The following is a 13,817-nucleotide window of genomic DNA, read 5'->3' as shown; positions in this document are numbered from 1 at the left end:
TTTTAAAAAAAAACAATAAATTACGATACATTTTTGACCGTTAGACAAGACATGTCCGGCTTGAAAACTAATGAATTATTTTAGTTCACAAACTGTAAAAGATTTTACTGCTGAGAAACGATTAGACTTACAATTATTATTGAAAAAGCCTCTGAAGCCTTTGGAACTCGTAGTATAAACTATTTTTTTTATTTAAGTTAAAAAAAATGTATAATATATATATATATATATATATATTGGCCGGTTCAATAAGTAAAACAATTCAAAGCGCCTATTCAATTTTTGTAAATAAAAATAATAATAATAATGCTATACAAATATTACTTCGTACTACATAATAATAATGTCATTGAATTGAGTAGCTAAATTTGTTAGATGTGGTTTTGTTCTGTTCGTTGAATGGCATTTGACATCACCGCGTTCAGTAGTTGTTGTTCACGGGTCCGTCAAATGGGCCCATGCTCTCCCCGAAGTCCTGCATCTCCTCCTCCATGCCATCGTCCAGATCGTCGCCCATCTCACCCTTCGACTCCGGACACTTTCTACAGCGGCTCTCGTTCACGCCGTAGTTTATGCACGTAGAGCCAACACATTCACAGCAGCCGTCGTGGAACCATCTATTTACCAAATTAAGAAATTAAAAAAATATCTCGTCTAATATGTTGTTCTCCTTACCTCGTACTGCTGGCGCCGGTTGTTTGACAGCTCGTGCGGCACTTGTTCCACGACACGCACTGATCCAGATATATAACCGTGCAGTTCACGGTTACTATGTTATCCCGCTCCTGAATCGCCTCGTCCAGGTTTTTATCGTTAGTTCCTAAATGAAATCGGGCCGTTAAAGAGATGAGAAATCCAATAGCTGTGATATGTAACCACTCACTCAAAAAGTAATGACCATCCTTTTCCAGCTTGGGACCCTTCAAGTACTTGTCGAAATCCACTTGAAACGTGAACACGTTCCAATTGTAGCCGAAGCTGTCGCCCTCGTCCGGAGTGGCTACGGCGTTAAATAGTTCCGGCACTCCATCAAAGTCCTCTACGTGGGACTTCTTGGACAGCGAGTTCCGGGTGTCATTGGGTTTTGGGCAGAGTTCTTGAAGAAATAAAGATTATTTTATTACAAAAGATGCCATTGTAACCAAGGGTATACGTTTGTTTGAAGGTATTTATAAATGGTAAGGTATTTATAAATGGAGCCTACAGTTTGTGCAGTCTAATATTTACGTATAATTTCTTATTTCTTTAACCACATTTATTATTCATATGATAATCAAAATTATTTATTTGTATTCCCCGAAGGAAGACATGCTTTTCTCATTCTGATCTCGTGTGCACATTTGTTTTCATCGTCATGCCCGATTTGTTTATAAACAACATCATTTGGGGTAACCGAAAATGGCATTTCACGAAAATCCGATCTGGGTGATTACAAACTATTTATTTATTTTTTACACCATCAATAAACACTTTTTCTTTGTTCATAACTATAAAAGATATTAAAATGACAAACAGAAAGGAATTTTATACAGGTATAAGCTACCAATAAAATAAGAACTATATAAAACAACACAATATATAATTTTGTTTAAAGATTGGTAGTAGTTACTTAAAACGTAGTAAAACCTGAATGCTAGGACTGGAATTATTTTACACTGAACACCCTACAAAACAAGTTGTTCTCGAAACTATATTGTAATTTTTGGCAATTTTGTAAAATCTATGATTTTTAGACAAACTTAGATGGGATAGCATCGACCCAAAAATGTCTCCTATTTAAAGGCTTAGAGATTCAACCACTTGGCCCCCGGCAGGGTTAAGGCTAGGCCGATCTCCAGCTCAAGCCCGTTATCGATAACTAGTTAGCACATCGCAATCTCCCCCCGCACAAACACACACACATATCCATACTTGACAACAACAAAAACAAAGCGATGGCCATCACATCATCATCACTGGTGATCAAATATATACATACAGATTTATATGGCCACCTCCCACCACCCACTGATCGGTGATCAGTGGTCCCACCGGACGACCTTCCTTACCTACACAGCTGCAACACTCCTCGTAGTTTTTGCCCAGACATTTGAGACACTCCTTGCAGCAGGAGCAGTTCTTCAGTTCGCACTTGCAGCTCTGGGTGAGCATGCATTTAGAAACTATTGATGCGCAGACGATCTCGTTGCAGGACTCCACTGTTCCGTAGAAGCAGACGAGGCCCAAAAGCACGATGGTGCCCACTGTCAGCGAGCGCCAAATTTCCATGGTGGCTGTGTGTGTGTGTGTATAGGGATTGGAATGCGCTCTTTCCCGTATATATGTATACGTATACGCTGCTACTGGTGACTGTGTGTGGTGTGCGGGTGCAATTACAACAAACAACAATTACGGGCACACAGATACACGCCGACTGGGCATTTGTTCCTCTTTTTGCACTATATATAATAAGTAATATATGAATTATATCGCAATCGGATTCGGAACGGATCAAAACAACAACAAGCGACACCACAACGAACACTAAACAGCAACAACTAGCGAGCGGATCGAACGGTTCGCTGCGGCAGCGTCGTCGACGGCGGCAGCGGATCGACTGCGCGGCGACAATGTCTCTCTCTCTCGTTGTTTTTGTTATTGCTTGGCTAGGGCATAAACTGTCTTTTTCTTCCAACAAAACAACAACAGTAGCGCCAGGCTAGACACAAACACACACTGGCTCAGCAAGCCAAGTACGCGAATTAAGCGCACACACTCGAAGTCAGGCTGCTGCTGGCTCACACGCATTCACGCACACACTCACAGGCCAGACTTAGAAATTCGAATCAATGATGCTGACGCCGGCGCCGGCGCCGCTGCTTTTTGTTGACAATTCCGGTTCGTATCGTACGTGTCGTCATTTACGTTGTTATTTTTAATTTGTAATTATAAAGATATTTTTTATTTAACCGCTAAATTATGCCTTTGAAATAACTACAAATTTTAAACTGCGCGCCTATCGTGATACTAGCTATGGAATTGCATCCCTTTAACCAGGGCTGAAATGTCGCTAAAAAACTTAAAAAGTGTCAGTTTTTGAAAGATATATCTGAAAATAAATAATCTGAAACACAGTTAAAACATTTTAGCCGAAAGCTAACTTGAGGATTGTCCACAATAACGACATAGAAAATAAGAAAAATGTTTTTTCAAGTTCATTTTTATAAACATTTTCTACTTAATAAATTAATGCTGGACTTCAAGGTTTTAAATTTATAAAAACTGAAAATACTTAGAATGAACTCGAGCGTTTGAACTTAGGAGAAAAATTAGGGTTGAGCTAAGGGTAAGCCGCCGTTTCACCATCTGGTAACACTGGCCGCGACAACAAGAAAACTGAAGACATAAACAGATATGAAAAATTGAAAATCCATAATGTTTATGTTCCGAAACTGTGCTGTTCTGCTAGTGATAGGCTCCATATGCTGCTTTATATACGGCCTGTTCCATCTGCAGGTGGAGGTTGAGCCCAATGCCTGCCGAATGACCTACATGTTTGGGGAGCCCAGGTTTGCGGTGAGTTTTGTTCCGTTCTCCAAAAAATAAGACCTCCAAATGCTGATTTTATTTGGTTTATAGAAAGTTGAAGTCAAAGATGGTGATGACTATCCAAATTACGGCTTGTATTACTATTATGAAGGCGTGCGACAGCCTCTGGATCCGCTAAAACGGCGGATGACTGGTGCTCCAGTGATTTTCGTGCCGGGCAATGCCGGCTCTTACAAGCAGGTGCGTTCCCTGGCCTCCGTGGCGCTGCGCAAAGCAATTTCCGATGATGCAGGCCTTCACCTGGACTACTACACGATTGATTACGATGAGGAGTTGTCCGCCTTGTACGGGGGCTATCTGCCTCGCCAGCGAAGCTACCTGAAGCTCTGCATTCGCACCATTCTGTCGGTTTACGGCGGGCGGGCGGAACAGCCATCCATCGTGCTCATTGGCCACTCCATGGGCGGAAAGCTGGCGCAGTCAGTGCTGGTAGATCCGGCCATTGGCCAGCACATCAATACAATTATCAGCATTTCCACGCCGCTGGATCAGCCAGTGCTCAATCTAGATGCCCAACTGGAGGAGTTCTACGAACAGACAAACACTGTGTTGAGCAAGCTACGCACGGCCACAGTGCCCACGATAACGACGAATGTCTGTGATAGCTTGCATCAGCGACTACCGAGTGTGCAGCGTATGGCCAGCCAGGACAGTTCGGCGCGACTTGACAACGTTTTGCTCATTTCAACAGGCGGCGGCAATAGGGATCTGCTTGTGCGACCTGGACTAACTAGCTCCTCGTTCAACGATTTGCATGCTATGGTAGTTGTATATGTAATTGTCAGAATGAATTCTTGTTTATTTTCTTTATCTTGTTCCTCAGACCTCGGCTATACCCAAAGTTAGTCTGAGCTGCGATCATTTGTCCGCCGTGTGGTGCCTGCAATTCATGCAAGCCATCAATCGCTTTCTCTTCAGCATTGCCTATGTGCGCGAGGATCGATCATCCATCGTTTTCGGCACCAACAAGCAGCGCAATCTTCAATCTGCTTTATCCACATTTGTAGTAGGTTCCTACGGATTTCCATATCAATCAAATACTTAAGATATATCCACAGAAACCACGGAGACGACAATCCAGCACTGTACGCTTAGGAGCAGCCGGAAATTGGCACGAGGAGCGACGTCTTGTCATAAACAAGTACTTCACTAATGGACTAAAAGGCACCTTCTTTGATTTGATAGGATTGCAACGACAGGAGAGATACAAAAAAATGGCCATCGAGGCCTTGAATGTGGATGACGAAGACTGGTTGTTCGGTTGCTCCGCCCAAGAGCTCAATAAGACAGATATACTTTATTGGTATGTTGATATTACGTTTCCTTAATAAAAATTACTTTAAAGAATTATCTCTTTATCTAGCGAAAAGGCCACCTCGTTGATGCATCTTGTCCAGCGGCTGCCCAATGAAGATCGCGATCCCCGTAGCATTGCAAATTTGGATTTGCACAATCTGCGAAAAACTTACGTGCAGTGGACCCATGTGCTAGTGCGCCTCCCACCGAGTACGAAGCGAATCGGCTACAACCTTGATATCTACGATCCACGAGAGCGGGTGACGGACATCAAAATGCCACGCTGGTACACCATGGCCAAGCTGCCTGTTATAAACGAAACCCTTCAAGGTACGCTGCACCATCGATTGCGTATATCAGAGATGGTGGATCCATATCAGAGCATTCGAGTGATTGTCGAGCCGCTGCAGTGCATCAACCCCGAGTACAGAGTGACCGCCAGGATATGTGTTCCCTGGGCAGCGGGTTTTGAAAGATTCCAGACTCTAAAGTAAGTTAGATAGTAGTTAGTTTAATAGTATCTCATTCTCGACGTATGTCTTACAGATCTTTTGATCAGAAACCACAATTGTATGTTAATGTGCCTACATTAGTGCCCAGACATTATAATACAACGCTCAATCCTGTGACCCTTGATCTCTATTTGGACCCCACATGTCGCTATCGAATCAGGTAAGCATCAGTAAGTGGTAGAAGCTACTAGTTTCTTCTTTTATCTCTTTCACTTTCACTAAATGAATCCATCTCACTCTTATTTGTGTCATTCCACAGCTATGAGTACTCCTATTCCTCTGCTTTATCTCGATTAGTTCTCGAGTTCTACGGCTGGTTGCCGGCACACCTGGTCTGCGTTTTGCTGATTGTGCTGAGAAAACAAGTTGAGACCTTCCATAACGTGGGAACTTTTCGTAGTCTGCGTCCCTATGTGGGTTATCTGCAGTACACCTCGCTCTATGTGGTCACAGGTTTGTTTTACACTGAAACTGTAGAGCCTTAAAGTACATATGATTAAATTTCAGCTTGTCGTATTCTGAAGAAGCTGATAATCACCAGCCGCATACTCCCAGAGCCAGAGCCCCTAGACTATAGCATCAATGTTTCCATTGTGATCCACTGTGCAGCTATTGCCCTATCCCTGCTGGCCACTCTGGGCACTTGGTTGGCCCTGACGCTTTATGGCAACGCGTTCTACCGCTTGGCTCTGCGAATAACACGCCTGTCCCAGGCAACCTCCAATGTGATGATCTCGATCATGACCCACTTGCCCATTACGTACGGTATTCTGACAATTGCCACGGCTATGGGAACCTGTAGCGGAGTGGGTCTTCTCCTGGCCTCTGTCTTCTATTTCCTGATGCTGTCGAATGCTTATAAGGATTATCTCGAAGACTTTCTCTGGCAGAAGGCGGCTAATTTGGTGCGAGGAAAGCCTTCTGCAGTGGCAGCTCAAGAACCTTCTAGCGAGGGAGATGCAGCAGAGGATCAAAATGCAGAAAGTGATGCCCTAAAAACGACGGAGCAAGAAGAGGAGGAGGAGCCAGAGCCTTGTGTGGGCTTGCAGAACTTTTCTTTCCACATCACTTTGCTACTGATGTTACTTATGCAGCTGCTGCTCAATGCTCCTAGTAGTTTGGCATGGGTGCGCAGTCGTCGGTAAGTTATGGGTTTAAGATCTAAGAAATCTCAGACTAAATATACTTACTCTACTCCTGTAGACATGGCATTAGCCTGCCAGATCCAAGTTTGTATCCCAGCATCGTGGTCCTGGCATCACTTAGTTTGCTTCTGCAGTTGCGCGCTCCCCAAAAATGGTAAGTGTATATAAAATGATTAATTATTTGGAATATTGTAAATGTTAGAATCAACTTACAGTCAGGGATACTGGATACTGTCCATCCTGTTTTATGTACTGGCCGGCGTGGTCTTACTGTACTGTCAGGCGGCCATTTACAGGTTGACTTTTGTGATTGCTGGCGCCTTCGCCCTACTGGCTCTTCATCAAAGTCTCTGGATCTTATGGCGTCGGCTGTCCCAAACCTAGTTGAAATTATTGTTCTGCATGTGTTAATTCGTTATTTATTTCTGCGTTAGTTAATTCAGTCCGAGTTGGGAGTCGTGGTCGCTAAGTTATGTAAGCTAGCTAGTTGCAAGGCAAATAAGCCCAGATCGGGAGCTCTCCTAGCGGGAAGTCCAAACTGGGCCTGAATGGGCGTTGCTCTCGATTTGCCTCGATCGCACATTACACGTATTAATTGTTTTTACGCCTGTTGCCGGCGCTTTTGGTTAGCGATACCTCGATATTTTGGGTGGCAGGCACGTCAATCTCCATTTGGGGGAAATGTGTGAAAATGCCTATAAACAGCTGCGCCAGCTGGACACACTCCTCATCCACCCTCTAGTTTCCTTTTATCCAAAGACATTATTTGTAGTATTTTATTTACAATTGGTTTGTTTTCAATGTAAGATAATATTTTGTTATTTAACAATTGTACAGCGTTTTGTGAGATTTCTTAGCTTAATTTTTAAAACCAGATTAGAAGCAATGTAAATTAACTGCTAAGAGTCACATATTTGTAATACATAAAGTAAAATGTTAACTTATTTTTCGTTAGATTTAGTACCGCTGTTTTATATTTTTTGTTTATAAGTGATGACAATACTTAATTGGTTTTATATACTTATTAATCTTCCACTAGAAATGTTTAAAGATCAAATTTAAAACTACTATAATCCGAAAGAACGTTATGTATAAATGTTGTACAAAATTTTCATTTAGTTAATCCCTAGTTTTACCCTTAAGCCTCACACTACTAAAAACCTTACAAAATGTTCTCATTTCGCAAGGTTTTTAATTGAAGTGAGTTTTAGAGGCTTCAAAATAAAATTTTATACATTTGTAAACTCCAAAGACCAGTGTTGATTTGCTGACCAGTTTAGATGGGTGCGCAATTACGAATTCATCGATTGACGATGTCTGCGACTTAAGCTCGTCCTCGCCCACATGGAAATCTCTAACGTCCAACTGGATATGGATCGAATCAAGTTTTGGTTCATCAACGCCATCTACTTAATGTCTCATTTGTGCGAAGTGGAAATCTGGATCAGTCGGTGGATCGTAACACCCGGGGGGATGGGAGGCGTGGCAGCACGCAAACTGGGTGATGCCATTCCATCATCTACGATGCCCACGGGAGTCGTTCGAGGCTGGTTCGGTGACCAAACAAGATGTCCCGATAAGGATGTTGCCACCAGCATATATATATTCATAAGCGAATCGCTTATGGAGCCGACATCTGTCAGCCAACATCTGACGAAAGTTGCCAATATTCGTGTGGCACTTGTGATATAAGCCAATTGCATTTCGCTGTACAAAGTATATGTTAATATCGGTTTAAGCTGTCCATTTCAATATCGGCTTAAGTAGCTCACGAAGCTGGCCATATTTTAATGGGGGAAAACAGTTGCTAATGGAGCCAACAGATTTGCGTAGCCCAAATCAATTAATTGCCCGTTATTGGTTGTGCAATATTTGTCGATAAAAAACACTTGCTTGTGGTCGGCGTTGTTTTATTTTTTGTGTGCTTCTTAATTGGCTTAACTATTTATTGATATTTGAAAACTTTGAGTTGCATATAATTAAAGAAGTTGAATTTTCATATTAAGTTATTCATAGCAATAAAGGTTTAATCTTCATGTAGATGTCTATATCTATTTATGTAGGTACCATAAAACTCATAGTCACTGGTTGGGACTTTTGACACAAAATTACAAAATTTGTTGAATTATTTTTATTTATAACTTTGCCAAAAGAAGAGATACAGCTAAAAGAGTAATAGTTTTGGAAAGCTAAAGAGCAAAACTAACTTTCCTTATCATTAGTTTGAAGATTTTGCGAATTTTAATTTTTTGCAAAATTTCGAATTTTTTGTAAGGGGTAACATCATTAAAATTTGCGAAAAATGGCTAAAATTTCACTTTTTAAACTGGGAATGCAGTTTTGTTGGAATTTTAATTACGAGTTCATCGATGTATGACATTCTGTATTCGGACAATTTTTGACTTTGTTATGAGAATAATTCCGATTATTTTGAGGCAAAAATCGGGACTTTGACTTTGGACAAAAACTGGTAATATTTTCTATCAGTTGTATACCTATAACTTTGCAAAAACAAGACGTACGGCTAAAACAAAGAATGTTTTGTGAAGCTTACGACCAAAACTAACTTTCCTTATTATTAGTTTGAAGATTTTGCGAATTTTAATTTTTTGCTACATTTTTCATTTTATGTAAGGGGTAACATCATCAAAACTTGCGAGTTTTGGCTAAAATTTCACTTTTTAAACTGTGAATACAGTTTTGTTGGAATTTTAATTACGAGTTCATCGATGTATGACATTCTATATTCGGACTATTTTTGAGTTTGTGGTGGGAAGAATTCAGATTATATTGGGACAATAATCTGGATTATGATTTCTGACAAGAAATGCATGATGATTATCGGTATTATGTCTGTAACTTAGTCAAAACAAGAAGCACAGCTAAGATTAAGACTGTTTTGAGCAGCTAACGACCAAAAGTAAGTGTCCTCATCATTAGTTTGGTGATTTTCGAAATTTTAATTTTTTGCAAAATTTTGCATTTTTTGTAGGGGTAACATCATGAAAATTTGCGAAAAATGGCGTATTTTTTACTTTTCAAGGTGTGAATGCAGTTTTGTTGGGAATCAAATTACGATCTTATCGAGGTATTACATTCCATATTTGCACCATTATTGGCATAGATATGGGCAAAATACGATCGATTTTAGGATAAACCAAATTTCGAATCGAAAGGCGCTGCTTAGCCATTGCAATAATCTTTCCAAAATACCGATTGTTTTGGTCTTTCAATAATTTTAATTCATAATTACAATTTTACCACAACGAGCAATCTATTAATTTATTGTTTGTTAAAATATTTTATTGACATAATAAAAAAAAAACAAATCCGACTTGTTAACAGGCCATGGCATTCTATATACACATGCGTATTACTATAACATATAACATATAACTTTGTACAGATAGCTTAGAGAGAAGTGGCAGTACGATTATAAGACTTGGAGAATGGACTATTGCCAGTAGGCGGGCACAAGTTGCACTGGGCCCTGAACATTGGCCATTTGGTAGGGCGGCGGTGCCATTACATTGAAGCTGCAAGGAAAATAATAACATTAAATGGTATCTTACCAGTCCAAAGGGGTCCTCAAATGTATCTTCGGTTCCTCTTAGATCGGAGTTTTAAAGTTATCATACTTACCGCATTGCCTCCGTGTCGCGATAGTAACGAGGCCTAGGCGCCACGTAGTTGGTCGAGGTGAAGCTGCGTGGATTGGCCACCGGGAAACGAATAGCCGGCTGGACATTGGAAGCACGTCCTCCGATCCTGGCCCGAGCCCTGGGGCGGGCCACTCCGGATCGTGCCGCTGCTGCAGCGGCTCCAGCGGCCGCTGCTCCCCCGCCTCCAGCCGCAACGGCACCTGCTGCTGCCGCACTGCCACCTATATTATTTAAGGCAATGCCACCGCCAAGACCCAATCCTCCCAGCGCCAAAGGACCTAATCCGCCGGCCGCTGCTCCAGGCGCCGGCTGCTGCCACATGGCCGCCAGTTGAATGGGCACCAGGGCGGGCAGGGAAACGGTGACGGGGACACCAGGTGGTGGTCCAGCTGGCGCCTCTGGTGCTGGTGCCTCCGGTTCTGGTTCGTCTTCATCCTCCGGCGGCGGGGCCGTTGTGGTTTCCGGTTCGGGTTCGGGCTCCTCAGGCTCTGGTTCTGGCGCAGGAGTCGTTGGCTTTACGGCCACATCCTTCCAGGCAGCCAGCAGGGCCAGCAGTTCGTCCTTGGTCACATGCGGACTAGAGGAAGGCGGCAGATGACTAAACTCGAAACTGGGACCATTCCAGCCGTGACTAAGACCACCGCTGCTCCAACCCGGAGGTGGGCCTGGCCCGAAGAGTGATCTCTGTTGGCGGGGTATGCCAGGAAGCGGACCCGGAACGAACTGACCGCTGGCCAATTGATCAAGGAGCAGGATAACAAAGATCCCGATCCCTCCCAGGCTGTAGATGCTACTCTGATATCTGGCCATAACGTCTTAGCTGGATGTGCAGTGTGCGATTTGTGTCTGCGCGTTGAACCGATTGTGGGGCTTTATATACTCCTATCGTGGATCTGATCCCCGAACTCAGCTCGTGAATTGGGTTAACAATTGCCTGGAACCGGACTAGATCGGCTGGACCCGCTGACCGGAAGCATCATGGCGCTGGAGAGCCGAGGAGCAATCGGCATTGGCATTTGGCCAACTGGTTGAGTTTCAGTCCAATCGTTATTCACGCATTTCGGTGTGCCTAGGAAGCGGGCACCATTTATGGCCAGCAATTGCATCACATACTTATACTGGATTACCAAAGAAAATGGTCCGCAAATGAAAATGAAAACGCAACCGCCGACTGATGTGAAAAGTGGAAAGCGCGTGCAAAAAAGCGGGCAGATGAAAACTGGTTCCTCCGCCATGGACTTCTCGCAACTGTGTAGCACAGTGTTTATGTGCAAAAATAAAAGCGTTTTAATAGCCATTATCTATGCCAACTGCTGATGAATTTCGTTTTAGTGATAAGTTGTAATCTTAAATTCAAATATTCAAACTCAAGGCAACGCTGCGTATGAGTGATATCAAGTAGTCTACGGTAAAATAGTCTTCACAGTCTTAGTCTTGCCTAATTAAAGCTGGAGGCCGAGCAGTCCCAGGACTTTTTATCCTCATGAAACTGGATAAGCACTAGTTCATAGGTGGCCACTGTTCCAGCCATCTGAAAGATACAATATCCGAAATCAGACGTCGAGGAAGAAGGCTGGGAGACCCTTTGCTCACCGCCAAAAACAGCTTCCTGGTGACATTAAAGAACTTGAGACCCGTGAGCGCCACTTGGTCACTGGCCAGTTCGGCGGCAAAACGGAAGACTTCCGGATGATATCCTTCGAGGGGAACAACACGCAGCAAACGCAGGGGCTCCCTGGCCTGATCATTGATCCCGGAAACCAGGATCAGTACGGCCGTGGCTCGGCTAAGAAGAAACATCAGCGAAAAGTAGAAGTAGACGGCGTGGGCCGAAGAGGGCATGGTGCTGGATCATAGGATTATGGTAACTCATAACAGCAGTGTTTTTGGTTCTAGAACTCACTTGATGCTCTTGAGCAGTTGCAGACAGATGAAGTATAGATTGCTGCCGAAGGATATCAGCATTATCCCGGATACGGCATCATCCACTTCCCGGATAAGCTCCACTATCGATCGGTAAAGAGTGCGTGACCAAGTCCAGTATGCTTCCGGCATGGGCTACATTATGAATGATATGGTATACAAATATATACAAAATAGTTAAAGAGATAACCCACCTCTCGCACTTGCTGCTCCAAGCTGCGATTGAGTCTGGCCAGCATCTCGCTAAGACCCATGCCCAGCATCATCAGGAATATGTCCATATAGCTCCAGCCGAAGGTGAGTAGCACGTTCTGAATCTTGCCTAGCCAACCCAGCCAATTGGAGTAGGGGAACACGGCAAACAGTTGGGCACTAGTTCCGTGCAAGTACGATTCTACGGGGTCTCTTCTCCGGGGGCAAAAGTCATAGTACACCACTGAAATAATGCTCAACAAGTGCTCCACTGGAAAAAGCATTTCATTATTCCTGGAAATTGATTATATATGCAAAACCTAACTCAGAGATAGTGAGAGCAGCAGGAAGGCCACCAACTGGATGCGACGGGCAGGACGAGCTCGATCCAGGCAACAGGAGTAACCAGGTAGCCGCTGCTCCACTGCCGCCCAGTGGCGCATCAGTCCTGGCCAGAGATGTGCCAGGTTAAGGAACTGCCAGGAAGCGATCAGGATGCTCACATGAAAAACTATAGGCTCTACGGGATTAGTTTTTAAATAAGAATTAACTATTTTTAGAAAAGTATTAATAGATATCTCACCCACACTGCGAACATCCAAAACACTGTGAGTCACCTTGCGGATGCTGAAGGCCAGATCCACGGAAGTGGTGCAGAGGTACGAGACACTGTACCAGAACCGCCAGCTCCGTCTGCTGAAGCTTAATCTTTGACAGGTGGAGGCACATATGCCACTGACGGGCATTAGGCAAAAGCACTGGGCCACGGCCAGAACAGGAGCCACTGCCGAATGGAAGGAGCCGTTGTGGAGGAAGTTCTTTCGCGTACCCCGCACCTGTTTCTCTGGATTAGAAAAGGTAATGAAGAGACTTATTTTAGGGGTAGCTCATCGAATCCCTACCTCGACACTGGTCCAATTCGCTTTTCAGGTGTGTTAGCCAGACTTTTCCTCGGCTCTTAAGGTGGCGCACAGCTTGCTTAGTCCGATTTCGGCGTGGATATCGCTCTTTCAGTGGTCGCATCATGTTTCAGTTTTGATTCCTGACTGAGAAGCTAATGCCAAATTGCAGCAGGAAGTCCGCCTCTTTGTCGGTTAATGAGCAGTGATGAGGAGTATCCTCGTTTTAGTACCCTTACCCTTATTTGCAAGGCCCATAAATAACAGAACTTTTCCTAGTAAGAGTACCTTTCTCACCACTGCTAACGAGGATTTAATAAGCTCGACCTTGATGAAAAGTCCGCAAAAAGTCAATGGCGCTAAAACATGCAAATTGGTGGCACACTCCATCAGCCATGAACTTGGCACTATAAGTGAAAAATGATTAATGATTTGACCAGAGATATAGGTGAAACTGTCGCTAAAGGAAAATTGATTAATATTAAAAATGATTTAAACTGGAAACTCGTCAGACTCCGAAATGAACATTAAGCCAACACTTATTAAACAGAAAAAAAAAATGAAATCAGGAATCTAAAGCACAAAGAAATTAGTATGCAA

General features: G+C 43.3%; 4 protein-coding genes across 4 annotated transcripts; 1 reads left to right on the top strand and 3 right to left on the bottom strand.

The window, feature by feature from the left end:
- Window positions 1-133: 133 nt before the first annotated feature.
- On the bottom strand, window positions 134-2,752 carry LOC108103712 (protein twisted gastrulation). The gene is made up of 4 exons (XM_017209309.2): window positions 2,049-2,752; window positions 884-1,096; window positions 676-820; window positions 134-617 (listed from the first exon to the last, which is right to left on the bottom strand). Exons 1-4 carry the CDS (start codon window positions 2,266-2,268, stop codon window positions 422-424), a joined length of 774 nt encoding a protein of 257 aa, XP_017064798.1. The 5' UTR covers window positions 2,269-2,752; the 3' UTR covers window positions 134-421.
- A 603-nt stretch (window positions 2,753-3,355) lies between these two features.
- On the top strand, window positions 3,356-7,792 carry LOC108103711 (GPI inositol-deacylase). The gene is made up of 10 exons (XM_017209308.1): window positions 3,356-3,555; window positions 3,619-4,350; window positions 4,412-4,594; window positions 4,647-4,891; window positions 4,952-5,374; window positions 5,431-5,556; window positions 5,656-5,849; window positions 5,904-6,537; window positions 6,600-6,695; window positions 6,757-7,792. Exons 1-10 carry the CDS (start codon window positions 3,415-3,417, stop codon window positions 6,923-6,925), a joined length of 2,943 nt encoding a protein of 980 aa, XP_017064797.1. The 5' UTR covers window positions 3,356-3,414; the 3' UTR covers window positions 6,926-7,792.
- Window positions 7,793-9,995: 2,203 nt separating this feature from the next.
- LOC108103667 (vegetative cell wall protein gp1) lies at window positions 9,996-11,013 on the bottom strand. The gene is made up of 2 exons (XM_017209225.1): window positions 10,184-11,013; window positions 9,996-10,077 (listed from the first exon to the last, which is right to left on the bottom strand). Exons 1-2 carry the CDS (start codon window positions 11,011-11,013, stop codon window positions 9,996-9,998), a joined length of 912 nt encoding a protein of 303 aa, XP_017064714.1.
- A 628-nt stretch (window positions 11,014-11,641) lies between these two features.
- LOC108103658 (gustatory receptor 5a for trehalose) lies at window positions 11,642-13,079 on the bottom strand. Its single transcript, XM_017209214.2, has 6 exons — window positions 12,902-13,079; window positions 12,644-12,838; window positions 12,321-12,589; window positions 12,107-12,261; window positions 11,797-12,049; window positions 11,642-11,734 (listed from the first exon to the last, which is right to left on the bottom strand). Exons 1-6 carry the CDS (start codon window positions 13,062-13,064, stop codon window positions 11,642-11,644), a joined length of 1,128 nt encoding a protein of 375 aa, XP_017064703.2. The 5' UTR covers window positions 13,065-13,079.
- Between the last annotated feature and the right edge of the window lie 738 nt (window positions 13,080-13,817).

Source organism: Drosophila eugracilis, unplaced genomic scaffold (genome assembly GCF_018153835.1).
Source record: "Drosophila eugracilis isolate 14026-0451.02 unplaced genomic scaffold, ASM1815383v1 contig_2167, whole genome shotgun sequence".
In the NCBI taxonomy this organism is placed as follows: domain Eukaryota; kingdom Metazoa; phylum Arthropoda; class Insecta; order Diptera; family Drosophilidae; genus Drosophila; species Drosophila eugracilis.
Note: the sequence above shows the minus strand (reverse complement) of the source record. Positions and strands in the feature narration are given on the sequence as shown.